Source organism: Thunnus maccoyii, chromosome 10 (assembly GCF_910596095.1).
Source record: "Thunnus maccoyii chromosome 10, fThuMac1.1, whole genome shotgun sequence".
NCBI classification, from domain to species: Eukaryota; Metazoa; Chordata; class Actinopteri; order Scombriformes; family Scombridae; genus Thunnus; species Thunnus maccoyii.
Window position 1 is genome coordinate 21074019 of NC_056542.1, and position 26452 is coordinate 21100470.

The 26452-nt window shown below is 39.0% G+C and overlaps 1 protein-coding gene across 1 annotated transcript in view; it reads left to right on the forward strand.

Annotated features, from left to right (window-relative positions):
* LOC121906002 (MDM2 binding protein) overlaps positions 1–26128 on the forward strand; it is a 32316-nt gene extending 6188 nt beyond the window's left edge. Inside the window, exons 8-23 of the mRNA XM_042424641.1 lie at positions 1773–1889; positions 6902–6996; positions 7440–7506; positions 7766–7883; positions 8334–8507; positions 11012–11125; positions 14082–14246; positions 16634–16727; positions 16811–16969; positions 17625–17720; positions 18289–18552; positions 18813–18970; positions 19402–19514; positions 24438–24551; positions 24937–25002; positions 25945–26128. Coding sequence (XP_042280575.1) covers positions 1773–1889; positions 6902–6996; positions 7440–7506; positions 7766–7883; positions 8334–8507; positions 11012–11125; positions 14082–14246; positions 16634–16727; positions 16811–16969; positions 17625–17720; positions 18289–18552; positions 18813–18970; positions 19402–19514; positions 24438–24551; positions 24937–25002; positions 25945–25983 — 1953 coding nt within the window. The 3' untranslated portion in view covers positions 25984–26128. The remainder of the gene's footprint in view (positions 1–1772; positions 1890–6901; positions 6997–7439; positions 7507–7765; positions 7884–8333; positions 8508–11011; positions 11126–14081; positions 14247–16633; positions 16728–16810; positions 16970–17624; positions 17721–18288; positions 18553–18812; positions 18971–19401; positions 19515–24437; positions 24552–24936; positions 25003–25944) is intronic.
* The last annotated feature ends 324 nt before the right edge of the window (positions 26129–26452 follow it).

The following is a 26452-nucleotide window of genomic DNA, read 5'->3' on the forward strand; positions in this document are numbered from 1 at the left end:
CAATTTTATAATTCTAATTCTCAGCTTGTCTTGAAAAATGCCAAAAGTTAACATCTTGATGTTCACTGTAGAAAATGTCAAATAAGGACAAATGGACTCAAAATCACACAGAGATAGGTTGTTTACTCACTGCTGCTATTTCTTAAATGTCAACTTTTTAAAGATATAGCCTTGCTTTTTGATTGATGACAGTTTTTGAGGCTATAAAGTTGATCAGTTTCTATAGCAAAAGCAATATATGGGCCAACGTTTTTAGTTAGATCCAAGTTTTGTCAAACATTTGTGAACAATTTCAATCCAATAGTATCCAAATTCTATGGCCATTATACCAAAAGTACCAAAAGATAATGACATAGTACACTTGTAAATGCCCTCAAAATTAATTTTTTTCTTGGTTGAATTTTCTAACTGAAGCTATTCTTAAATAATTCATGACATGAGAAACTACTACCCAACTGGGTGCTTCTGCTTAAGGTGGTGAAATAAGTTCGTTGTATTGCCCCTTTTTGTTGTTACGGTTTTCTTGCACTTCTGATCTTTTGTAACCAAACCACACCACTGGAGTTGTTCCCTTTTTTGGATCTAACCCCTCTGCCGTGGAGCCGGTAGCAATGTTACTTTTGCTTTCTGCCATGCTTGTTGTTGCTGTGCGTAACGGTATGACATCATTAAGTCAACAGGTCAGAATATTTCCATCATCATAATAGAGATTACACTCATATTATCGTGAAAGATATGATACGACACACCTCTAGTCACTATCAGTCATTTATCCTGTCCTCTGTTGATTTGGATTCACTGCAGATGATGGATTGGGACGGGGGACTGCGTCTCAGCCAGGAGCTTAGTTTACAAGAATTTGCCAAATTTTAAGATATGTGGCAAACTAAGATAAACAGTTGGGCTACATTCAGACAGCTTTTCTTGGCTTTTACTCATGAAAGTTTAATTGAGTGTAACTGTCGTCAACTCTTTCACTGTCACTGTTCCACTGCGGCCTCTCTGCTCTGCTGTGTGTGTGTGTGTGTGTGTGTGTGTGTGTGTGTGTGTGTGTGTGTGTGTGTGTAGGAACTTAGCCCCGCTCTCGGTCAAACACTGACACAGAGAGCAGAGGAGAGGACAGAGAGGAGAGGCTGCAGCGTGACCTGAAATGACACCAATTCCCATTTAATCACCACTAGCTCCAGTCAGTTGCTCGAAGCGGAGAAAGTGGAGTGGTTTGCATTTGTCGTGATTATTATGTACAGTGTGACATTTCAGCAGTGCCTTCATTTAGCGTTGAAAGCATATAAGGGAAACCTTGAGTTAGGCTATAATAAAACAGCTGAACTCATATCCCAGCCGACTGGCTACGCTATTGCACACTTGAATAAAGTTTCCCCCAGTCATCTCTGAGTATGCTGAGGAAAGCATGCAGCTTCTCCTTCAGTTAAGTGACCTTTTTGTAAGTTACTGCCTTCAGAAGTTGGTGGGCTCCAGCAGACAGTCAGTAAAAGCTTCACAGTCGGGGAGTGTCGGAACAAAGGAGAATTCCCAAAGGAATAAAAGCCTGTCTTGACAACAACCATCACCACTTTACTGCTGTATAATACATAACAACTATGTGTGTGTTGTATCATGACTATTTTTGTGACTTAATTTGAGAGCAAACACTTGATGGCACTAGTTTTGACTGAGAGAGATTGTGTGTGTGATTGAATCAAAAGCATAAGAGCACTTACAGGTACAGTCTCTGACCTTTTTTTTCTCTCCTCTGTGTGTGTTTGCCTCAGTATGTGTCAGAGCTACGTTTCGATGGCTTTTCTCTGCGCTCTCCAGTGCATCAAATATCAGGGTCCAGTCTTTTGCGAGATATCCACACAACAACAGACCACAAACTACATTCTGAGGTGAGTTATGACCAATAAGTAGTAAGTGACGTATCCTTCCTGCCAACGTTATTTTTGGATGACGTGATAGCTGCTGTTGTTGTTGCATTTTTCATGATGATCAAAGAAATACGCAGATTTGTTCTTTCTTTTCGTTGACTTACAACAACCTGTACAGGTGCATCGGTCTCATTCACGTTTGTTCCCATTTTTCTGGCCACTTTCTTTCTCTATTATTAAAGGGGCAATCTCGAAGATCTCAGTTTCGTTCTCTTTGGTGGCACCATTTGGCGATAAGCAGTAATTGTAGGTGCGTTGTTTTTTTGCGTGGATAACATTAAACGCAACAGAGACTGTTTATTTATGTTATTTACCTAATTTATGTGCACTAGTTTCATTGCAGCACAGGAGAGACAGTTACTGTTTGTGCATAAAAGCTTAGCGAGTAAAAAAGCCATTAAACTTTAAAAAAAAATAAGCTGCTTCATACACAAGCAAATGAAGAGGGAGTCTGTTGCGTTAGCGCCGCTGATTGGAATGCATGGCTGGAAAGTCGCCGCCGACACTCGGTTCGTAATAATCATACTCTTTGATAATACTGCAAATGCAAGAGCTTTCATCAGTGGGTCATAGACTCAGTCACCATTGTGTTACCTCATGCGGCGATAGATAGTAACTTAACAGACATTTATTTAAATTAAAATCTTCAGAACTCTTCGAGATTGCCACTTTAACCCTGCCTACCAAACTCTGATTGGTTGAATGTTTCTCCAGCTGAGGGAAGCAGCCATCAAAAGGCCTCGGCTAATTGAATCACTGAAGAAATCTGAGATGTGGGCGATGATTCAGTAGTCTGGTACGAGGCTATGTCATAGCTGCATCTCATTTAACTCTTCCAAACACCCCAAGCTCCCAATTTAATGTGTTTTGTTGCCAAACAATTGCATTGTGGTTTCGAAAGACCAATGTTCACCTCATTATTTTTTCTATCTTCCTCTCTGATGAAGCTTTGTTCTCTAACGGGCCAGCAGTTGGCCCACAGTAGCAAGCAGAGTCTTTTGCCAGAGAGCTGCAGGGCCTGTACTTGATCCAAAATGTCAGTGAGGAATTTTTTTTTTTTTTTTGAATTTCTGATGCTTTCAACTAGACTATGATGAAATCACGTCTGTGTTTTTCTGTGTTTCCACAAACTTCAGGGAAGGTTTGACTGACAGGAAGTTGAGAAGATAATGAGTGAGTTTTCATTTAGGAGCGAACTGTTCCTTTAACCCTCGTACTTCCCACATCTTTCCTCGTAGTGTAAGAGTTGAATGAGCTGCACACAATCCAATCTCCTAATGATTTCTGGTGGCTAGAAGAGACGAGGTTCATAAGGTTCACACTGAGGAACCTGTGACAAAAGAATCATCAGAAATGTACTTTATCTGCCAAATGAGTGTCGACCTTTTGTACTACTGATGACCTCACATCCAGAAAACAGCATTAGAATATAAATTTACCAAAGAAGGCCAACGCCAAAGGTGTTCAATTGTGGGAAATCTGCAGGCTTCAATCATATGTTCCTTCCTGCAGTTTGCACTCATCTTTTGTCTGTCAGTTTTTTCAGAGTTCATGTACTTTTTAAGGAAAACCTCACCTTCGTTTTTTATTCACATCTATCACTGTTCAATTATCAGCTTTTCTCTTTTGTGTCAGAATCAGATTCCACATATTTCGGCAGAATTGTTCAGATTTTCACACAGTGTGTGTCAACAACACTGCAAGTAAGTAACTCATATAACCTTCTATCAAAACTACCCCATCAAGCTTTTCTTCTTTGTCTTAATTTTAATTTAAATCAGGGATCACTGAACTGTGATATTATGTGACTTGGTGCTTAGCGACTGTAGTGCTTAAAATGTATTTTTGTTAAATCCGCCAGTTATTTTCTCGATTAATTGTTTGGTCTATAAAATATCAGAAAATAGTGATGAATATCTATCCCAGTTCTCCAAAGTCCAAGTTGACGTCTTCATGTGTCTTGTTTTGTCCGACCAACAGTCCAAAACCCAAAGATATTCAGTTTACAATGATATAGTAAAACCAAGAAAAGTAGCAAATCATTACATTGCTGAAGCCGAAACTGGGGAACTTTTGGCTTTTTGTAACCCCATCACGGATGGGGCTGAAAAAAATCAGGGTCCTCTAAGAAAGAATTGTTATCACTTGATGAATGATGAGTTTTTCATCTAGTGCCATCATCAGGTCACAATAATAATTTGTCCAGTACTTCGGCTTAGGACCAATGACGTTCCCATCCACCTCAACTGTGCTTTGTGTTTAGTGCTAATCCAAGATGGTGAATATAGTTAACAGTATACTTACCATTTCCAAACATGAGCACGTTATCATTGCCAGCAGGGGTTTCATGCTTCAGTTTCTTTGAAGAGGCTCAATTTCACATGTCACATATAATGTTCACACCAAACCAAGTAGTTACCAGTAATTATCTGCTTTGGCTTCTATGTTTATGATCAAACTGCCACCTTATCAGTAACTACAACTATAATTGAATGACACTTATTATTAACATTATATTGCATTTAATAGCAATATTGAACAAGATAATGTTAGTGAAAAACATACACACACACACACACAGAAACACACAAGAGGTTTATCAGCTTTAATAACATCAGCATTGAAGACATTTGGCTAAAAGGATGTCTGCAATACACATTAAAGAAATCGACAATTTTCCACAATCTCAGCCATTTTCTGCTCTGTGAGTTTGTGTCTGGGTACAGATAGTATGAGTTTGTGTTGTTGTGTGTGCTCATTATTCAGGTAACGTAGCAAAGTTCTGTAGTTAAGTTGTGTTTGTGTGTATGTGATACTCACTTGCGCTATGGAGAGTGTGAGTGTGTATGTGTGTGATCTCATCAGATCCCTTGTACAGAGAAGCAGATGGTGGTGATTGTCTTGGCACACATTAAAAAAAACAACTCAGAGGACAACAACACTATCACATCTCCACACTGCTGGGATAAGTGACTATATAATGACGTACACACACACGCATATCTAAACTCTGCTCAGACAAAAACTGTTAGACGTCCTTACTGTCAGAAGTAAATGACGTGATAATTACAAACACACACATGTGCTCAGCCTCAGTGGGCAGGAAGGCCACTTTGTGTTTGTTCAGTGTGACGTTTATGAAATCTGCAGTACATTAGGAAGAACCTGCAGGTAAGTATTAAATATAGTAGACAATAGCCAGCAATTACTGGTCCGCACTGCGCAGCTTTTCACAGGGGAAGTACATGGGACAAGATTACAGCAATTTATGTACACGTAATGGATGATCGTAATCAGAAATGACATGTTGGATCAGCCATGGTACAACACGCTTATTATTTTAGGTTATGAATGCCATTTTAAACCATTAAATGATGATTTCAAGTGGTTGTGAGTAATGAGGACAACATTATTCAGATAAATTTAAAGAAATTGCATGTCATTTAATATTTATAGACTCTCGAAGAGGGGGACTCTGAAAGTAACCATACAAAGTTGTTACTAGTGCTACTGAAAATACAAGTTGGTAACCATTAATTTGTTTAAAAGAAGTTTGAATGAAGGCCACTGTACTGTCCAATCAATTGAACTGAATTAGATCTTGGAGGTCTTAATGATCTGTTTGGCTCATCTCTTTAGTTCACTGGATTATTCTCTTCAACTGATTGGACAAGGAATTAATAGACTTTTCCCAACTTGCTAGCAAAACCAGGAATTTGACCCACAATCATTAAAATCTTCATCTACTCTAAATCCATACGAGTCTGTCAGGAAGAGGCTGACACTTCATTTTTGTTCCAGATCAATAAATTATGAGACCAGGATTTCAGGCTTTCCTCACTATTCTTGTAATTTCTCCTATATGCAAATGATCTGTTTTTTTTTTTTTGAACGTGACAAATGATTTATATTTTATTTATTTCCTCATAACATAATGAGCTCATTAGATAAGTAGGACAACTGTGGACTGTTGAAATGTAGGCCTTTATAAAAATGTGAGCCAGAGTGTGTTCGGTACCTAACTCTGAGTTCCTCAAAGAAACCAGAAGATATTTTGTATGGAGGTGATTATTTTCATTATTGATTTTTCTGTCAATTATTTTTGTTACAGTTTATGCTTTTAACATTTCAAAAAAATGTCAAAACTGCCATCACATGACATGTTTCTAGAGGTATCTTCAAAAAGCTTGTTTTGTCTGACTAATAGACTAAAACAGACTTAAACAGATTTTAATTTACAAAGACAGGAAATGCAGAAAAGCAGCAAATCCTCAAATTTGAAAGGCTAGAACAATTACATTTTTCCTTTTATCATATTTGATATATACTTATAATTAAGCAAATTCATAACAATGAACAGAAAATGAATCATCAACTAATTGTTTCATCTCTGATCTGGATGAGCAGCTGTCATGGGGGGCAATTTTTTTTTCATTGTCACCTCAAAATTATACAGTCACAGAGTGAGTCTGTCTGCGCTCCTTCTCTCTCTCTGTCTTTTTTTGCTTTCTGTCTCCCTCCTCTTCCTCCTCTTCCTTTCCTCACACATAACATAACACATCTGGATGTACCAAAATGTCATTTTGGCTGACATTGCCATTGGAAGTCCAAATCCAAATTTGGATCCAAGGAAGATCACATTTCAGAGTCAGTTACATAACATCATTTTTGAACTGGTTAAGGTTCAGTGTCTTGCTTAAGGACACTTCATTTGTGTGCATACCTGCCAGCATGGGGACTTGAACCTGAGTCCTCCAGCTGATGGATGATCTTTGACTCCTGAAGCTGTTGCCTCACCAGCCACTTTGTTTGTTTTTTAAAAATCAGTTCTAGTGGGGTTTGTGTGCTAACCACAACTGTTTTTTTTCTCCTCACCTTCCTGTGTTTACTTGAAACTCTCTTTTCTCTCATCTTTTTTTCTCTCCCTCTTTCACTCCACCCTCACCCTGTCTCTGTCTGCCCTGTGTTTGCAGGTCTTCCATTACTACGCACCAGTTTTAGACTTGGTTCAGTTGATTACTCTTTCCGACCTGCCCGGTTTCCTGATGTCCAGCACCCAGTTTGAGCTGTATCCTCATTCATGATGTTTCTGTGTGTTTGTATATTACTTGGAACTTAAAGTCTCCCTCTGCTCAGAAATGTGTTTTGGTTGTTGATACCTCCATTTGGATGTTTTAGCTTCACTTTGCAGAATGACATACAGTATTTGCAGAGTTTGACACTAAAATGCTGTTTTCACATTTGTCTCCTGAAGAGGAAAAGTTTCCCTGTGCTCACCTTAAATCTGAGTTTAAGACACATACTCTACATTCAAGCATGACTTTCACTTTTCAGTGACGTAGGAAACATCTTTGCATAATCATAGATTCTGGACTTGTTCTTGATTCTTTATCCCAACACATAGATTTTAATGAATTGCAGCATTTACTTGAAGATGTTTGGGAATTTTCAGGTGTCAATTGGTGCTTCACCACCTTAATATTGTATTGTTCCTTCACCACCAACAAACAGAGGTCTGTCCGGGAAGTCAGTGAAAGCTAAACTTCTGCTGGACCAGCTGAGGTCACTGCGTGGAAAGGTATCTGCCTCAAAGCTGGATTCTTATCAGTTCAAATGAGAAAAGCTCTATAAAGTTATAATTTCCAGTGAAGTAAAATACATAAACTTATTGCTTTTGAAATTACATTAGTAAGTTCACTCTAAAACTCAATGTACATAAAGAGCTTGTTTGGAAGATTCAGTGAGATTTCATTTAGATGAATAGAGGGATTGTGTGTGTGCGTGTGTGTTAATGCACTGTATGTATTTAATTTCTGTGTTTGTGTGTTTATCTTCAGGTTGGAGCGTTGTTCAGCCTGTCCTGTATAATCACCCCCATCGCCCAGCCCTCTGCCAGCCAGCTCAGCTCCCAGCGCTGGAGAGAGTCTCTAGGCAGGAGACCGAAGTCCTTACCCGGTAAGTCCTTGCATTACCTCGTTAAACCGATGACTCTTCAGCAACAACAACGATGAGTCATATCATCTTCCATGGGGAAATACATTGGTAACTATAACTGCATTGATATAGACAATAAAGCTTTCCGTAGGGGGAGCAGACTCGGAAGAGGGAGTGAATTCATTTGGAAAACACTGCTGGAAAAAGAATTATAAAAGAAGGTACAACTGATATAACTGTACCCTTGATGCTGCAGCAAAAAGTAAAGGAGAAAAATAAGTATTGGACAGCGGGGGTTAAGTGTATACTATATTAAAGAGACTGTGTGGATGAAATTGTTATAATATGAAACGTGAAATAAATATAATAAAGGGCAACATAGGATAGTAACCATGGGGGAGATAACACAACCAGCCGGAGCAATATGTTTCTGTTATGAATATAATCTCTCCCTCCTGTCTTATCCTGCAGTGCCTGATGTAGAGGTCAAAGGCGAGAGCGCTCACTACTTCCTCTTGGTCCAGGGCTCAGACGACGCTCGAGCTTGCCGGGTCAGGATGTTGCACTCAGACAGTCAAATTAACGGAGCGGCTGCCATGGCAACAGTCTCCGGTTTGCTGGGAGAGAAGTCTCTGTTATCATCAGGTATATTGTTTTGTCGGGTTCATTGAGGAGTGTGTGTGTGTGTGTGTGTATTTCTGTATGTGTGTCGCTGTCAATGTGAATGTTTTGTGGTGTCACTTTGATTTTTACTGAACGCTTGAGTGCATTTGGCTTGTGTGAGAAAGTGCAAGAAAGAGACAGATTATGACTAGAAACAAGAAAAGCATTTTTCCCCGACGTTGTGCTTGTATCAAGTTTCAAGACTATTCGAGTATTTTATCAACATTTGGAGGTTTAAAAATGTCCAGCAGTCATTCCTTGTCAGCCTGCTAGTGTCCTGCTCTCTTAAAGCTCAGCTCCTCAGCTTGATTGGAGTAGAAGCCCCTCTGGCTTCATTGACAGAAGTGTTCTGTTGAGTGCCTGTCATTATTCATCAGGCTAGCCCGTGTCAGGGCTCGAAATTAACTTTTTTTCCTCAGTTATCCCACAGCTGTCTCAAATTCTTCTTTCAACTGTCCCAGCCGTTGTCCCAAATCAAAGTTCTTTTTTTTTTCATTCTACATAATAAATATAGTTTAATAACTTTGTTTCAGTAACTCTCATCACTTCATTGACTCTGGTCAACCATTTATGTTCTGCTAGTTGTTTCCTGCACTTATATCTGGATAAAACATTGAAATCACCCTAGGTGTTTGGCCGCAGTCAGTTCTAATTATTCTTTTAGTCATTAGTTGAGTTACTGTTTCTTGTTTATTTCTAACTGTTTAATCAATAAATCCATCACTGCAAACTGCAAATGCAAACCTGTTGCTGATTGGTATACGGCAATGGAAATTTACATACACACACTTTGAACATATCACATAGTAAACACTTACACCATGATAGCTTCATAGTTAAACATTCAGTTCAATTTGTTTTGAGTTCATATGTACATTATTCCAATTATTATCTCCTTACTGCTGCCCCCTCCCCAATCCATCAGATTGTTGTAATTTTCTCTGAAGGACTGTTAATATGTCAATTTATTAAGTTTTAATATTTTTTCAGGTGAGAAAGTAACCACTTAGATTCCCAATATGTCATCAGTTTATCCAAATAACACTTATTTGTAAATTTGCTCCGACATATTTGGATGTGATGTGAGGAGCCGCTGGCCGGGTGAGACCAGCCGCTCATCTCAGCCGCTAGCAGCCTGAGTCCTGAGTTGATAGGCTGTTCAACATCTGTCGTCATCTCAGGGAGAACATGATCTGATGAAATGATTTGTGCAGCTCTATGGTGATTCACAGCTGGCTCTAATGTCTTTGTAGCATTTTGATATATGATATAATTCCTTTTGGAAGATAAATGTTGGCCTTGCAGATGAAATCTAACAGCTGTAGCCGCCTCGTTAGGTTGTTTGAATGTAAAGTGAAGCTTCATGTTTTCACTGGACAGAACAACAGCGCTGCCTCTGGGGCTCTGTATGTACAGATATCACCACATTTCAATGAATATATTGTATAATGTATTAAAATGAACAGATCAGTCTATATTAAATTCTGTTTTCTTTTATAAAGCTACATAACAGTCAGGATTTTTATTATAGTTACATTACAGACTGAATAACATCCTCCCGTCCTCAGAAGTTTGTATTCCTGAGTCAAACGTGCCAAGTCCGAACTAGCAAGTCTGGAAGTCCAAACTTGGCGTACTTGGTATTGAGAAAGGCCCAATAAGATTAATATCGAGCACTGGCCTGTGCTACAAAAACTGATAGTATTCTACACCATTGACCATCCTCCTCTGTCATAGTACCGTTGTGAATACTCTTTTCAGGCAAGTTAATATGTTCTGTTAAGAATTTCTTCATCTTTGTGGCTAAAGTACTATAAGAACACTTATGTAAAGAAAACAAGACAAAGGGAGAATGAGGAGTGAAAGGTGCATGTATTGACGGACTGGACTGAACAAAAACCTGAGGGAGTGTTTGTTTTGTTTTATTCCTTGAACTAAAAGGCTCTTTTCTGATGAACATTCTTGTTGGTTGTTGGGCTTTATATCATATTCAGAAGACCTACTGTTGTGTTTTCTCTTGAGTTCCTGCTGCTGTTAACATTTTGTGCAACCTTCAGGATACATCTTTAAAATATGTTTTAAATGCAGAGCAACACTAAAAGGTGCCTTAACTGCTGGAATGACACAGCAGAGTTTTCACTAGAAATGAAAGTCTTAAAATACACACTCGAGAATTGTTGCACCTGGACAGAAACTTTTTTTTTTAGCAGCAAAGGGATAACATTTTTATCAACTATATGTTTGACAAGTACTGGAGCACTAACTTTTGTTAGTGTTTGCTAATCCTACAACTTTATGACACCTTTAAAATGAAGCGATATCCACTTGTACCCCACTGTCAAATGTTGCATAATCTCTGACCCCACTGGAGAAACGTCTAAATGTTCTACAAGGTTCATCCCAGACAATTCACAGTTGAGTTGGTTTGCAAATCACCTTCTCTGTCCTCTTTTTCTTTCATTCTCTACTTCTCTCTCTCCAACCAGGAGGAGCTATAGGCAACATCCTTCGCTCCCTGCCCTGTCTCCAAGGAGACAGCCTGCTGAAGAGAGAGATGAAGGTGACCCAAGTCCAGACACTGGTACTCAAAGAATATCTCAGTAAGTGCTGGATTTAAAGAGCTTGTGAGATGGAAGAACTATCTCAGAATACATATAGATCAGAGCACATGTTGAGCACTACTGCAGCAAATGGTTGCACGCTGTAGTATCTGAACTGATTTCATCGTGATTTTGTTGTATTTTGGAGATACCATTGTGCTTTTATTAATTGCTTGCATGCTAATGTATGATAATGACAAAGACATGCCCTTAGCACATCACCTTTAGTTCACTAAGATATGTCAATCAAAATATTTTGCACCCAAGCAGAATGGGAAAGCGACCTCTCACAGAATAGTAGAGGAGTGTAAGGATTTGGAGCTTTTATTAGAACAGATTTCTCACAGGTTTATGTGAATTTTTTACCAGTCTAATCCCTGCTGTGTGCCGTATTGTTAGGAACTTTGACATTTTTTATAAAAAGGTATTTTTCACTTGATGTTGACTTGAAGATAGGAGCACACACAAACCTGTGGGAGCAGCCCACTGCAGGGCCAGCCAGAGGTTCAGCAGTCATTTATACAGAATAATGGAGATTATTTGAGAGGGATGTGTTGGCCTCATGCACTGTAGCTAACCTTTTCCTGACCCTTGAGATGGCTGCTGGCATAAATGTGCATCGCACTCCTCTGTAATTAGCTCTTTCTCACCATCTCATCATCTTCATGTACAAACCATGGCCTAATATTAAATTGATTGTCACGGTTTGAGGATCAAATACACCAAACATTTAGAAAATAGATTTTTGACAGTTGTAAATCAATGCAGAATCGTCCATGTCTGCACCTCTAACAGTTAGTACGTACAGCACAACGGCACAGTATTGGTCTTACTTTATTAATTTAAATGACAACATTTTACATGCCATAACAAAATATTTTTCATTTTGTATAGCATTTTGTTGTTTTTGTTACCTGTTTTTAAAGAGATGAACAATAAAACGAAGCAATGAGGGATGTGTTTTCACACCATCCATTACAAATTATTTGGTGTATTTTGTCCCCAAACCATGAAGACAGTTGCGCCTTTTTTCATTCCGTCAACATAACGTGATGTTGCAAGCATTTTTGGATTTAATGACTAAATGATTACCTTTGCAAGATGAACGTTTGCAAAGTTTGTTAACTTTCTATGCCATCACTCAGAGACTAAACTGAGCATTAAACAACTTAAAACTCTGAGGTGAAGAAAATAACTCAGTGCTCAGTCTGTTTCACCTCAAAAACCCTGCGCCTGCTCAGTGTCTTTTAAAACGATGTCTTTCCCCAGAGCTAACGGTACAGCAGGGAGGCTGCTCTCCACTGCTGGAGACATGACATTAAATCACAGCAGAGCACTCCGTCTCCCTTCATTTTGTTATTCTCATACAGGCAGGAGACTGTAAGATGCTTTCAAATTAATGAATTAATTACTACAGTTAACTTTTTAAAATAAAAAGGCTGCAGACCATTTATCTTATCTGCCAGTTATGTTTCATATTGTAGTTCAGTGGAATAAGGACACCAGTGAAACGTTTGGTGCACAGAATACTGGAGCAAGAGACTGAAAATTGTGCCCCTTTTCTTTTCATTCAGTTTTGAATCAGTTTTGAATCAGTTTTGAATCGAGATTGGAATTGAATAGTGAGATTCTCAAAGATCCACACCCCTACTAACTATACATGTGTGTTTTAATTCTGTTACTCATAGTTAATATAACAAATAATACATAAAACTGCATGAACTTTGTCAGGAGTCCTCAGCATTGACTGTTAAAATAAATTCAGTTACTCTTTACTATGTGCATATACACCTCAGTAAAAGCCAAATGGACAAAATCAGTGGTCGCTCGACGCCTACTGAACTGTCATCAGTTTGAATTCTCGGCTCTCTTTAGCCCTCAGGACAGGCTGGTGCATAGAAAGACTCTGTTGAAATATCATTATTTTACAGAGACACATAATGTCCCCTTGGCTGGCAAAGATAGTGAAACGCCAGTGGAGTGGAGCCAGATTAAAGAAAGTGGAGAGAAATTCTTCAGACTTGAGGGAAAGCAATAGGGCTATTCTTTGAAAAGGCTGTGAACAGAATGAACAGTCCTGACAGACCACAGGCCCAACTGAAAATTATTGCAATGTATTCTGACTTGGCATTAAATTGGGAAAAGGCAAGTCCTTATAACTTGCAAAGGTTAGAAGTACTGAACAAGTTTTCCAGATTATGTGGTGTGTGTGTGTGTGCGTGTGTGTGTGTGTGTGTGTGCGTGCAATCATGGGTCTGTCTTTTTGTCTTCTGGGCTATCATCACTCTCTCTCTGCATGTGTGTGATAAGTATGCAAGCTGATGAGTGCCAAAGACCTCATCAATTTTCTCTGGATATCTCTCTCTCAGTGTAATATTAAGCTTTTTTTTCATTGCCCCATCACACCCATGTCACACTGCACATTTTGTTGACAGTGTTAAGAATGCTCAAGATCTAGTGTATTTTACAACTCAACTGATCTTACATATGATGAACTTGAAATAAAAATATAATAACTTTTTCTTGACTAAAATGCAGTTTTACAGACATATTTACTGTGACAGTAATGAAGTTTCCATTTAGTGAAGCTAATTTAGGTTAAACTGTTTGGCCACATTTTTCCTTTATAGGTAGAAACAAAGCAAAATGTTCACTTGTAATTTCATTTGCCAACCTTTGACCCCTGGGTTTTGGTAAATATCTGCCATATTGCGCAGCCATTGTATTGCTGTTATGTGATGCTACCGACATGTATAATTACCCAGTGCAGCTTTGAAATAAAACTGATTAAAGGAGTACACCTAGCTCCTGGAGGAGAATCAACCATCGATCCACTCATTATTTAACAGGAACATGGACGCCAAAAATCCACCACCTGTTGCAAGTTTACCAGTGAGCCGTAAACTAAATCTAAAATGTGCCCAAAATGAAAACCAGTATCTGTTTGTGTATCCAGGACAGAAAGAAGAAGCATCATCCTCAATCTCAATACCTGTCAATGACTTAAAGGTCATTCTGAGTCTGGCCAGGGAGCAGTATCTGAAGATGATTGACTCTACTCTGCCCTCCGCCGCCCCCTGTCTGACTCACGACCAGGAGAGCTCGGCCACCAAGAACTCAGGTACAGTAGGGTCCTGTGAAATCAGACAGAAACAAGCCAACACTATTTTCTCATCCATTCCAAGATAGATGCGTACACAGTGGAAATTTGTCAGGCTGCTCAGTCTTTTTCCTGTATGAAAGACCCTACCACACACATGTGCACACGAACACACCGACTACCTCGTTCTGACATCCTCCTGTGATATCAAATACTTAATATTGAATGAATCTAATTTCAAAGTGACACCAGGAAACTCACAGTCTTACATTAAAAGACTCTATTCATCTAATGCCTATTAAAACACACCAGTGGTTATGTTGTAAACTAGGGCTGCAACTAACAATTATTTTAATTATAGATTAAACTGTTGATTATTTTCTCGATTATATCAGGAAAATTAGATATTGTTTTGTCTATAAAATATCAGAAAATGGTGAAAAATGTTGATTGCTATGTCCCAAAGTGCAACCTCAACTGTCTTGTTTTGTCCTGACTGACAGAAAGATACTCAGTTCATTAAAAATAGCTCAAAATGATCAATGGATCATCAAAATAGTTGGCGAATAATTGTCGCAGCTGTATTGTAAACCACAATAGTGTTTTAAATAAGGGGTCACCTAGAATAAAATGAGCTCTGAGTAAATGACAAAATGATAAATAATGCATACATGATACTGATTGTACTTGAAAAATGGGAATTATGTGTCTTCACTGACATTAAATTATTCAACCAATTCCAGGATGTACAGGGGGTGAAAAGTACAATAGAAACTAGAAATACAGTACTACAGAACTTGTGTTCAGTGTTCACTTTATGCACGTTCACAGGATGACAGTGTTAGGAAACAATGCCAGCTAATACTGTAGTATGCAAATAAATCGTAAGCAATAAAACAAGTCTCAGCCTGCAGCTAGAGCTAAATGTGAACAGTAAGGGCATCACTGATTTTATAAATGCAGCTGCAGGGCTTATAGACCTGCATGCCAAGCAGTTTATGTCGTAAATGCATTATTTGTCAATTATTTTTGGTGTCTCTGCACAACATCCGCTTTCATAATGTTTATTGAGTAATTATCTGTTATACTAGATGGAGACATTAACACAGCAGGTGTAATAGTTTAGACAAAACCTTTACCAACAAAACCATACACTTGTCTAATTGTCCATAATGTTTATAGCCTTCCTATTTCATGCTCTATAAAATTTGCATTTAGCTTCAAAAACAGACATGATGATATGGTGTAAACATGTATAGACAGACATTGTAAGGTTCACAGAAGGTTATTTTTTTCCACAATCCATGGCCACCCTCTGCTCTGGTGATGGGAATGTCATTTACAGCAAACAAACAGCTTTTGCAATCCATCAGGAATGTCTTTTGCATTTGTATATCTGTATCGCCTAAAGGTGCGAGAGACTTAGCGTGGGCTGTCGAACCGCTGGAAGAGAGCTCCATTGTCTTCATATAACACACTTACGACCTCAGGCCATTGCTCTGCACAAATCACCGTCATCTCATCACTGAACCAGCTGTATCCAGGTTTATCACAGCTCTGTCCTCCTTGAGATAACATGCAATCTTTCTGCCCAAACATAAGAAAAATGCAGAGCTGCTGATATCTCGGATGCTGACATTTCATCTGTTCAGGGTCCCGTTTGCCAACAGTTCAGCATGTTGACCCGGCTCAAGTGAAAGTTCCGATAACTCTTGTGATCCATCATATAGTGCATTATGCCTACCTTACAGGGTATTCTCATAAAGAGGGCACTGTGGGTCTGTTTATTTATTCTTGCTTCAGAGATCTGCTGTTGCTTTTTTAAAATGCTTATAATGCTCTGCATAGTTATTCCACTGCTCTAAAATACAATACCACAAATATAATGTCCTACTGATTTTTCTCAGCAGAGCTTAACTCTATTCCTTTTCTGTTTAAGGTGCTGTAAAGAGGCATTCATCATCATTTTAAAGTGATTGATAACTCCCATCTTTTTCATGGCATCAACTACTGAGCACCCCAGCTCATGAGCCAAGCCATGCCAAACAACACAAAGCCGAGTTTCTCCATCACATGCTGTTGTAGCAACAGTTTCCTCTTGCAGTTATACCGCAATGGGGGTTATGGAGTTCACAGTTTGCAGGACAACTAGCCTAAAAAAATATTTAGGCATGTCCATATCAGACGACTGAAGCCTGACATACACAATTAAGGCTATTTTTGTTCAGATCTAGAAGTCAACCAATAACGTTTTTGAAGTAGAGAAGAAAATAAACACATTGTTCATTATTATTTTTATATTTTCAATCACTGAATTGCAAGCAAACAAAGATGCTGGCGCCATCTTGAAGTAAATTTCCACATTAAATGATGAGGAAAAACTAAGCCTTTTTGTTTTCTCATAACAGGTTCTCAGACCATTTCCCACCAGCCATCTGATTGGCCTGAGAGGAGCGTCCTCCACAATATAGAAAACCTGCAGAAGAGACGACAGAAGAGGAGGTAAATGAGACTTACTGGGAGTAGGACAAGTATGTATTAGTAATGTAATGTATTTGATCTACAGTATATTTGTTGTGTCCTAGGTTTGGTCTATTAGGTCCAGGCTCCAGTGACAGCCTGCTGGGTCCCAAAGACAGTCAGAAGGGCTCCTCTGCTCTACTAGATGCCAAAGAATTTCTAAAACACTTCACATCTGATGGCATGCCTACCGGGGAGCTACAACTACTGGCTGTCAATAGAGGGTAGGTTCAGCCATCTTTTCTAGCTACATAATGGGCATTGACGTCATATTGTAAGTGCCTGGCTATAGCGAGCATTGAAGCTTTTAAATCTATATAGATGGCCTTCACATCGCAGACATAAGTAGACAAACTATATAGAGAGAGGCAGCCACTTGTTGAGTACGTCAACAAGATTACAGACAGACCTCAGTCAGTACAGAAAGATATTTAGTACATTTCCGGATTTACACATGAACACACACATACTGTAGGCAGGTAAACAGTATCTGTAGTTTTATGAGTTTTTTTCCGAGATGGTTCTGAATGGCAAACAATTAATGAGCCCATAATGAGGATTTGATTGTGATCATTAGCCTTCTTCAGTGAGCTTACTACATTTCTAGGAAAATTATTGGGTTGGGGGGGGACAACATTATTCTGCAGCAGAACATTCATCAATTAGTGCTAATAAAAATTCTGTCAGGCCAAATTCAGTCTGTGTTGTGTCAATTAGTGAAATCTCATTTCTTTGTTTAATGAAGAGAACATTAAATTGATGAGCAAAACATAACATTTTCTTTAACAAAGTATTTGTTTCTTCTTCCTCTCTCTCTTTCTCTTTTTCTATATGCCACCCCTACTCCTTCTGTTATCCCACATTTCTCTTTCTCTTCAGTAATAATGTGTTTCAGTTGTCACCAGACCTGTCTCCCAGGAAACTCAGCCAGATGTCCTTCAGCAAGGCCTCAACCTCCCATTACCACGGCATAGAGTAAGTTTCTACAAACTATACAGCTATTCAGATACTTTCAGGGTCCAACAGCAGTAAAGTTTACCATGATTAACAATATGACAAGCTAACAGAAAGCTAAAAATATTGATACCATATTATTGAAAATTACATTTGGGTAGGTAACTGCTTCTGCCCTGACTCTTTATCTGTATACAGTAATGAATCAAAGGTAGGAAAAGAGAGAGCCAGCTTCCCTCGATAGTTACAGTATTTCTTGAAAAACCTTAATTTTTGTGTTGATATACAAAATAATTTCATGAGTAATTAACTACACAAACTTTATCCTGCACAAACTTTATCCAAACTTACAAGTGTTGTCAGTAAAAAAAAAAAGTACATGGAAATCAAATGACCCTTCGCTGATAAAACAAATAATTATCATTATTTTATACTTCTGTGTGTGTTTCTCAGTGAGGTGGTGGTTCCATGTTTTGACTTGAGTCAGCCAGTGGGAGCCTGGACTGTAACTACAAGATAGTCTCCATGACTTATTCATTTATTGTTATTACAATTACTCAATTACATATTGTTTTATTTGTTCATCTAGGTTCTGCCTTGACAACCAGCGCTCCTTGGACCGGGATCAGGCCTTTGTACGGCTTCAGTCCCGTCTGATTCGCTATGAGACCCAAACCACCTGCTCCAAGGAGCCCTGTGCCCTCCCCTTTGCCCTCAGCCCTGCCCCCTCCCCTGCTGTGATGTCAGAACCAGGAAGTGTACCTGATGGAGAGACTCTGCAGAATGCTGACGTAGCACGACTCAAACGCAGATCCTGGGACACGGACATTATTGGAGGTTATCCTCGCAAAAGGTATGATGGGTTTACTGTACTGTTTGTCCATTCCAAAATGACTTTGAGTGATGCTTCAAGTGGGCTTAAATTAGATTAGTTTTAACTTCAAATATTTTAAAAATGTTCAAAATTCCTCCTTTGATTTGCATGGATGGATGGATCGGTGTGTCGGTGAACTGAGTGGGTCTTGTGTTTGCGCTTCACATGGAATGTCATCATTGTAGTGTAAGTGATGTTTGCCATGTTTGTGTCCTTATCTGTTTGTCTGAATGATTCAGATTGGTGAAGTCAGAGAGCAGCGACTCCCTCTGTTCTCAGAGTAGCGGCAGCAGTGGGACACATCCTGCCATCAGGTCTCTACGGCAGCAGCCGAGCAGATCCCAGTCCACCTCCACCTCCTCCATTTCCTCTTCGGCTGCAAGACGGACGACCTCAGGTAAAATAAAACAACCAAACCTCAAATGGAAGTTGAATTCCTGCTTTACACTGGGTGTGAGCCATGGTGGGGCTATGCTGGGAATTACAGGAGGTTAACAACCTCCATGTACCAGCTAGAATGATGAAGTTGCAAGTTTCTCCACCCTAACAGGTGAATCAAAGCTAACAGGAGATTCGAGGAGTCAATCAAGCACACACTATTGGGACCACTTTTCTTCTATTATTCTTACTATTAGTATTCATTTGTTTAATTCTGAGTTAATTTTAGTAATAAAAACTTGATTTATTATGTTGTTTTTTGTTATTTATGTATCTCTTTAATTTTATATTAAATGTTGGTCTGTTCAGACATAGTATGCCAGTAATATGGAATTTGTATTGCCATGGTTGCATTGCTTTATGGCTGATTTTCCTGACATTACTATCCAGGTTTGGTGAATGTCTCCTCTGCTGACAAACCCAAATCCCAACAACAGAAGACACATCATGGACAAACAGAGGACAAACTTGCCAAGGAGTCACGCTCCCAGAAACACAACAGGGTGAGTGTGTTATAGTTTACAAGGAATGGTGTGCTTTTTATTTTATTTTTTTAACATATAAGTTAGTATTGTTACCTTACACATAATGATTAATTTCTCTTTTGAAAACATGTTCATGCTTTTAAGAATTGTGAAATAGAAACAACATAATGAGAAGAAGCGTCACCTGAAAAGCAAGACCTCATCCCAGCACATCAAAAGAGAACTGTTTGTGCATTTCAAGGACGCTGTCCTTCACATAGAGGTTTACAGGAAGAATGGAGAACACTTAAGCTTCATTCATACTTCCATACAAAGAAGGAGAGCTGCAGACTTGCTCACGGACAGCATTTGGACAAATGCTTCTATACATACTGTAAAAGAAAAAAGCTGATGTCAGTAATAAGAGCTCCTTTAACCTCTCCTTTTTTTGAGTCAGCAAAAGTTGGTTATGATGTCCTTGAATGAGTCTCTGTGAGTCCATCGTCTTGAGTGTGGTGGCTAGGGCTCTGAATAACTAAGACTAAACTTCCTCACCAAAATAACTAAATAGCTAACTAAATAAATAACAAAATAAAAGAAACAACTTTGGTGGCCGAGCAAAACTACTTCAAAGCTACTAAGCACGAAAGAATGTTAAAAATCAAGCTTTCTTGCATTAAAGTTAAAATCCTATGCACAACTGGGCGAAAAGAAACAGATGCCAGTTAAGACTTAAACTTAAGAGACCACATGGTAACAGACAAAGAAAGTACAAAGAAAAATAAAATGGCGGGAAAACTCCAAGACACGACGTGTGTCTCCAGAGACAGGAGAGAAGAAGCAAGACAATAGTCCCAGCTGTTTTGCCTGTTTGGCAGGCAGTGGCATGTTTTGGGGCGGAGGCTCGCTACTTTGCGCTAAAATCGGTGAAATGCTCCTGGTCCTTTGTCTGAAAGGCAGTGTGTGTTTTCCTTTTGACTAACTATATTCAATTTGGTTATTAAACTTATCCAACATTAATGCGACTGTGTCACAACTTCCAATAATTCACCATGGCTCATGAGCAAGTGGTTGTAAAACATGAATCGCATAACACCATACATCACTCAAACATTCAAAGAAAAACAACACAGTGGTTAAACAACCCTAATTTGATCACACAATAAGATAAAATTGCAGTCTTTACAGAATCGCTAACTATGCCCAGTATTACAGGGAACTAAACTATCCACAGTCTAGATGGTAGTTCCTCACCACTTGTCGAAAACAACATACTACTAATAAATGAAAAACAAGTTAAAACAGCAATCAGTTTGATTACATAGTAATATAAAATACAGTTTACATAATCATACTTTGTGCTCAGTCTTCAAAGACTCAAAGACTAAGAGACGACCAATGGGTGGCAATGTGGCCACGCTGTAATTCAATCAAGCGAGTAGTTCCGGGTCTGAAAAGTGAAGCCAATGCAGAAGTGCCCTAAATCTGCATTCTCTCTAATGGCCATCGGGGGGTGACTCCACTGGCACCAAAAAGAAGTGCGATTGCATAGAAATCTATGAGAAAATGACCCTACTGCTCACTTAATTTATTACCTCAGTAAACATTTTCCTAATGAGTTTATGGTCTCAATCACTAGTTTCAAGTCTTCTTCAATATAGCATGATGTTCATCTTATAAATTATGGTCCTATTTAATTTAAATTTGACGATAAAGCAGGGTATGGTTTAAGGTGTGGCTACGATTGACAAGTCACTACCACGGTGACAACGTTAGGTAATGTAACCATAGTGTAACCCCAGATTCACAGAGTTTAGGCGTAGCTGTAGCCGTAGCCATCGCTATTTCAGTGTGTTTTCAGTACATGAAAGTTAATTGTAACATTTTGGTTGCCTAAAAAAGTCTTGTTCAGCGTTTGGTTGTACTAAAAGATCCTCTAAGGAGTCGGCTGTTTAGTTCTTCTGGTAAGCACATTTTGTGTTAATGGTTTTAAGCCTGTTTGTTGCTAGCGAAAACTAGCATTACTGTGAGCATTATCACAGTTAACCATATAAATGCACGGTGCTAACCAAGCTAGCAGTTAGCGTTAGTGTCAGCTCCACCCTATCATCCAAATATGGTCACTTCTCATCACTTCTGGCTCTAAAAATCCAAGATGGCAACGGTCAAAATGCCAAACTCAAAGATGGATGTATAATAAGAGCTGGATAGGGCTCTGCCTCTCAGCCTTGCAGCCAATTTTTCCCAGTGGCCACTCGTGGTATCGCAGCAAAAAATCCCCTTGCGGCCCAAAAAGCATTTTCCCTGTAGACCACTAGTGTAAAAGAGACATCTGTAAAACTGTTGAAAGGACACCTCGAACTGCAAACAATGCCAATTATGACTCTTTCTAATATGGATTTTTGATCAATGTTGGTTTTATATTTGTAAAACTTTCCTCGAGCTGAGAAAAGTGATTTAAAAATCTGTGACATCATCACAATGTAAAGTCTATGTGCCGAGTGGGAACTTGCGGGTGGGTCCAGCGGGAGAAACGGTTTTGCGCATATTCATTGGGCTGCACAACGTGGAAGCAACCCTGGAAGCTAGAAACATTTTTTGGTGTATGTGCCATGTGAGCAGTTATTTGACTGAATGGGTGCCATTTTTGGTTTGGTAACCAGCTCTTATAACACATCCATGAACTTGAGGCTTCAAAACGAGAGAGTCCACAAACCAATGAGTGACATCATAGTGGCCATGTCCATTACTTTATGTATTTTTATCTATTTTGTCCATGAATTTAATGCATTTAATCATTGAATGGAGAACTGCATTTTATATCACACAGACGTCAGAATTGAAACATCTTACATGAAAACATTTGCTGAGTAATTTTAACTGGATTTTAGCTGGACAGCTGGGTTACATTAATTCAGACTTTGGCTTAAAGAAAGTAAATAACAGGGTTAATTCAAACTCAAGAATGTAGCCAGAATTTACTTTGACTGTATATAAATATGGACAACACGTCTCCACCTCTACTGCTATGCAAAACTGAAGATGAAAGATCTCCTTTCTGGGAGCTGCCATCTTACTTGTGTGATATCATTTAGAGCCACAGTCTGCGCTGTAGAGTTGGGCGGACATTGACGGAGGTTTGAGAGTGGCTGTCACAGCTGTCAATCATGATGTCACACCCCCGTTTTATATTGTCAAATAACTAATGAAAAAAAAAAAACATCAGAAAAATGAGCACTTGGACAAACATCTTTGGGAGAAATTTATTTGACATGTACTTTGATTTTTTTTTGGTTTGGCGCATGTCCCATCCGCTAACATGGAGGGGGCGGGATTTATGACCTGTGCTGCAGACAGCCACCAGGGGGGCGATTAAGATGTTTTGGCTTCACTTTTGGCGAGATGTCATGACATCCATCTTTTACACAGTCAATGGTAATTTATGACCAGCCTGACAAATGTCTTATCTAAGACCACATCAAGGTGAGGAGAGAGAGATCGAGGTGTGTGTGTGTGTGTGTGTGTGTGTGTGTGTGTGTGTGTGTGTGTGTCTGTCTGTGTGTGTGTGTCTGTCTGTCTGTCTGTGTGTCTGTGTGTGTCTGTGTGTGTGTGTCAGAGGGAAGACGAGGCATGGAGAGAGAAACAATTGCAGGGTTGTTTTAATCTCAATACCGACTTGATGAGGCGTGTAATCACTAATCAAACCTAAAGACTTTTTTACTGCAAAAGTTTGTTAATCCTTTTGTGTGTGTTCCCACTGAGGTTCTCTTGATTCGGAAGAATCAATAGAAAGACTGTGTGAGTGCCCCAGTCGGGTGTCATAAATTCGTTTCATGACACAGCAGGGGTCCCAAAGGTTATTTGAGCCTCAGTGATAGTTCTCTAAAGTGTCAAACTGACATCTTGCTATGGAGGGGTGAGAAAGGTCAGTATATCCTGAGAGAAGATTAAAAAAAAATTCAATCTTTGTAACATTCCACAGAAAAGAAAGCAAGACTCCTACAGAGGTTAGCTTACTTGGTCAGGAGCAATAAAGTGTATTCTGGGAGTAATTTGGGTTTAAGTCTATTGTTTGGAGGCACTTTGGTAACGGACAGTGACCATGAAGGCACACTACTGTATTTCATCTCACTACAAATTGGCAATTCGCAATAACATTTCAGTGTTGGTGAAGTTTCCTTAATATGCATCTTTTTAGCAACGAATAAAGAAAAATCTACAAAATCTGAAATCAAAGCTATGTGTTCAGCTAAGATCAGTGATCTATGTTTTGCATTGTGAATTTGTGCGCTGCGTCATAATTTTATGGCAAAAGTGCTTTAACAACTGTACTATTATCATTATCATCACCTGCTGCTTGTTCTATGTACACACAGAAACACATACATGGACATACACACACACACTAACACCTGCACACCCTTCTTTCTGTCCAATGCACAGCTCACAGTCTGCATCCCGACCTTGACTTGTTCTGATTTCTGATTACTATGCAAACAGGCTTATCATCCAAACCCAAGTATAGGAAAGAACAGTTGGCACACGATTCAGAAATAATGATAGCAGTTTATTCAGGACAGAGATTAAAAGCTGCCTTTCTACTCCTCGTGAGACTGAATGGCACCAATGATTCCTCACAATAATTTATGGTGCTCCCTCGCTGTGACAAGATTAAAGGCACATCTATTTATTTCAGGAATGTGTTTTCACCCTTGACGTTACCAGTAAAATATTGTATGTTTGTATCTGAGAGCTCATACTGTGAATGTAAAGGGGTGCAGCTCTATGCAAGGACAAGACATTTTGACATTCCTTCCTTTTAAAAACGAAGCCTTGCTAAAATTAGTTTCTCTGAGCCGGGGTGACGTCGGGTGGTGAGGGAATAAACAGAACTAGATTAAATGTTTTCACTATTGTGCTAATGCAATTGTGTCTGTGTATGTCTGTCTTTTGTGTCCTCAGATGCTGCAGGAGGTAGTAGCTAAAACACTGAAACACCACGGGATCACTGTCGAGCATAAATGCTTTGAGGCCTGCAGCAAAAGACTGTTTGATATCTCGAAATTCTATCTCAAGGTTAGTCTTTTTACTGCCCACACAGTCAGCACTGTCCTCTCTTTGACAGTGAAGTTGTCTTTATTTGTACGGATTGTAATTTTGACCATATGTTGTGTCTGCTATAGATCCTTGTAACTAATCAGCACTTTAATATGAGCAGTTTGAAGATACCATTGCCTTGTTTAACTGTTTTTTTCCACTTAAGACATTTTCATCTAATTTCTAAATAGACTACTGCGTCTTACAGATTTGACACTTTTCTTTTTCCCCACTCTGTTCTAACTTCTTTCCCTAGTTCAATTATATTCAGCTCTGACTTCAATGTTGAGTTGGTGTAAAGCCCATGTGGATATACCTTACTGTGTCAAAAAGACTGATCCTCCTCTTTGTTGTTTGATCCCAGGATCTGAAGACATCTCGCGGTCTGCACGATGAGATGAAGAAGGCAGCCAACAGCAACGTGAAACAGGTAACGCCACCTAACAGCATCCTGACCTGAATCCAACAGATCCCGACAAATGTTATTTAATCATCTGCCAATTCTCTGCATTGATGTGTCTCATGTGTTGTAAACCTATACACAACGCCCTCTGGGAAGTGGGAAGATAAAAAGAGCATAGCCAATGTGTTAGCAGCCTTGCTAACTAGTGGTCAGTAATAGATGAAATAAAGCAGAAACTTGCAAAAGGGGAGCTTCTTAAAATCCCTGTTGATTCGGGGAGGGCTGTTGCATTGTGGGGACATTATGACCTCATTGTGACAACGGATAAAAACCTTCAACTTTCCTCCACAACTCCGACTCTTAAAGAGCATTGTGATCGCAGATACGAAATTCTGTTCTGTTAGGGTTGTTTGGATTGTTGTCAAGTTCAGCTGGGGAAGGTGTTTTTGGTTATAAGCCATGTTCATCTGGCCAATATTCAGAAAAGGTGAAGTTGAAGTTAAGGCAGATAATTTATTATCATGAGATGCTACATGCTGGTAGTTGCCTGCAGTGTGTGTATCGCTACTAAACTTACAGCTAATCACCTGGTGGAAGTTATAGTTATGCTGTATGTTTTGTGCTGGTGCGAGTTTGTGCCATATTTCTGTGTTGGGGTGTTGTCAGATTAGTTATTTACTATGTGTGAAAAAGCCTTTAACTTCGTCTTTGAAGGTAAACTAATAGTAATAATAAAAACAAATATAGCCTCTGCTATCGGGTCAGAGTTGGGTCTCAAATTCTGCGAAACCAGGCGGGTTCAATTGGGTCAGGTCTGAAACTTAAAGCTTGGGTACCTGTTCACGTCTCGGCTTTTGGCCTGTGCAGCACTCTATACCAAACACCAATGATTTTCAACTTGATGTATTTGTATGCTACAGCAGAAGCCTTTAAATTTACTTTTTTATAACATATCTCCTGTTATTGTAGGTCATTGACTGGGTGCTGGAGAAGACCTCAAAGAAGTGAAAATGTACCTGAAGAAAAAGCGGAAGAAACAATCTCTTTTGACATTAACAAATCCAAAAAAAAATAGTTTTACTAGTACTAGTTCAACCAACATCTTGTTCTTCTGTGTTATTGTTCGTTGGTAAAACAGGGTTCCACCATTTGGGAAAAAAAAAAAAAAAGTTCATCTTATGTCACATTTCAACACATGAATTTGTGTTTTCTCTTTGAGCCTTCACAATTAGTTTGAAATCATTTAATTAAGCTTGTTTTAATTACCGTAATCCTTTATTTTTTGTTTCTCTCACTAAGGAAATGATAATGGCATATAATTTTTTTTCAACTGTATCCAGATTTTTGAGCTTTACTTGGTTTGCAGTTGTGTGTACTCTCACCCTGATATTCTCCCAAGAGCTCCAGAGCTTTGACACAGAAAAAGAGAATAACACTTGGGTACAAATCAGCATAGTACACGCAGCTCTGGCTGCAG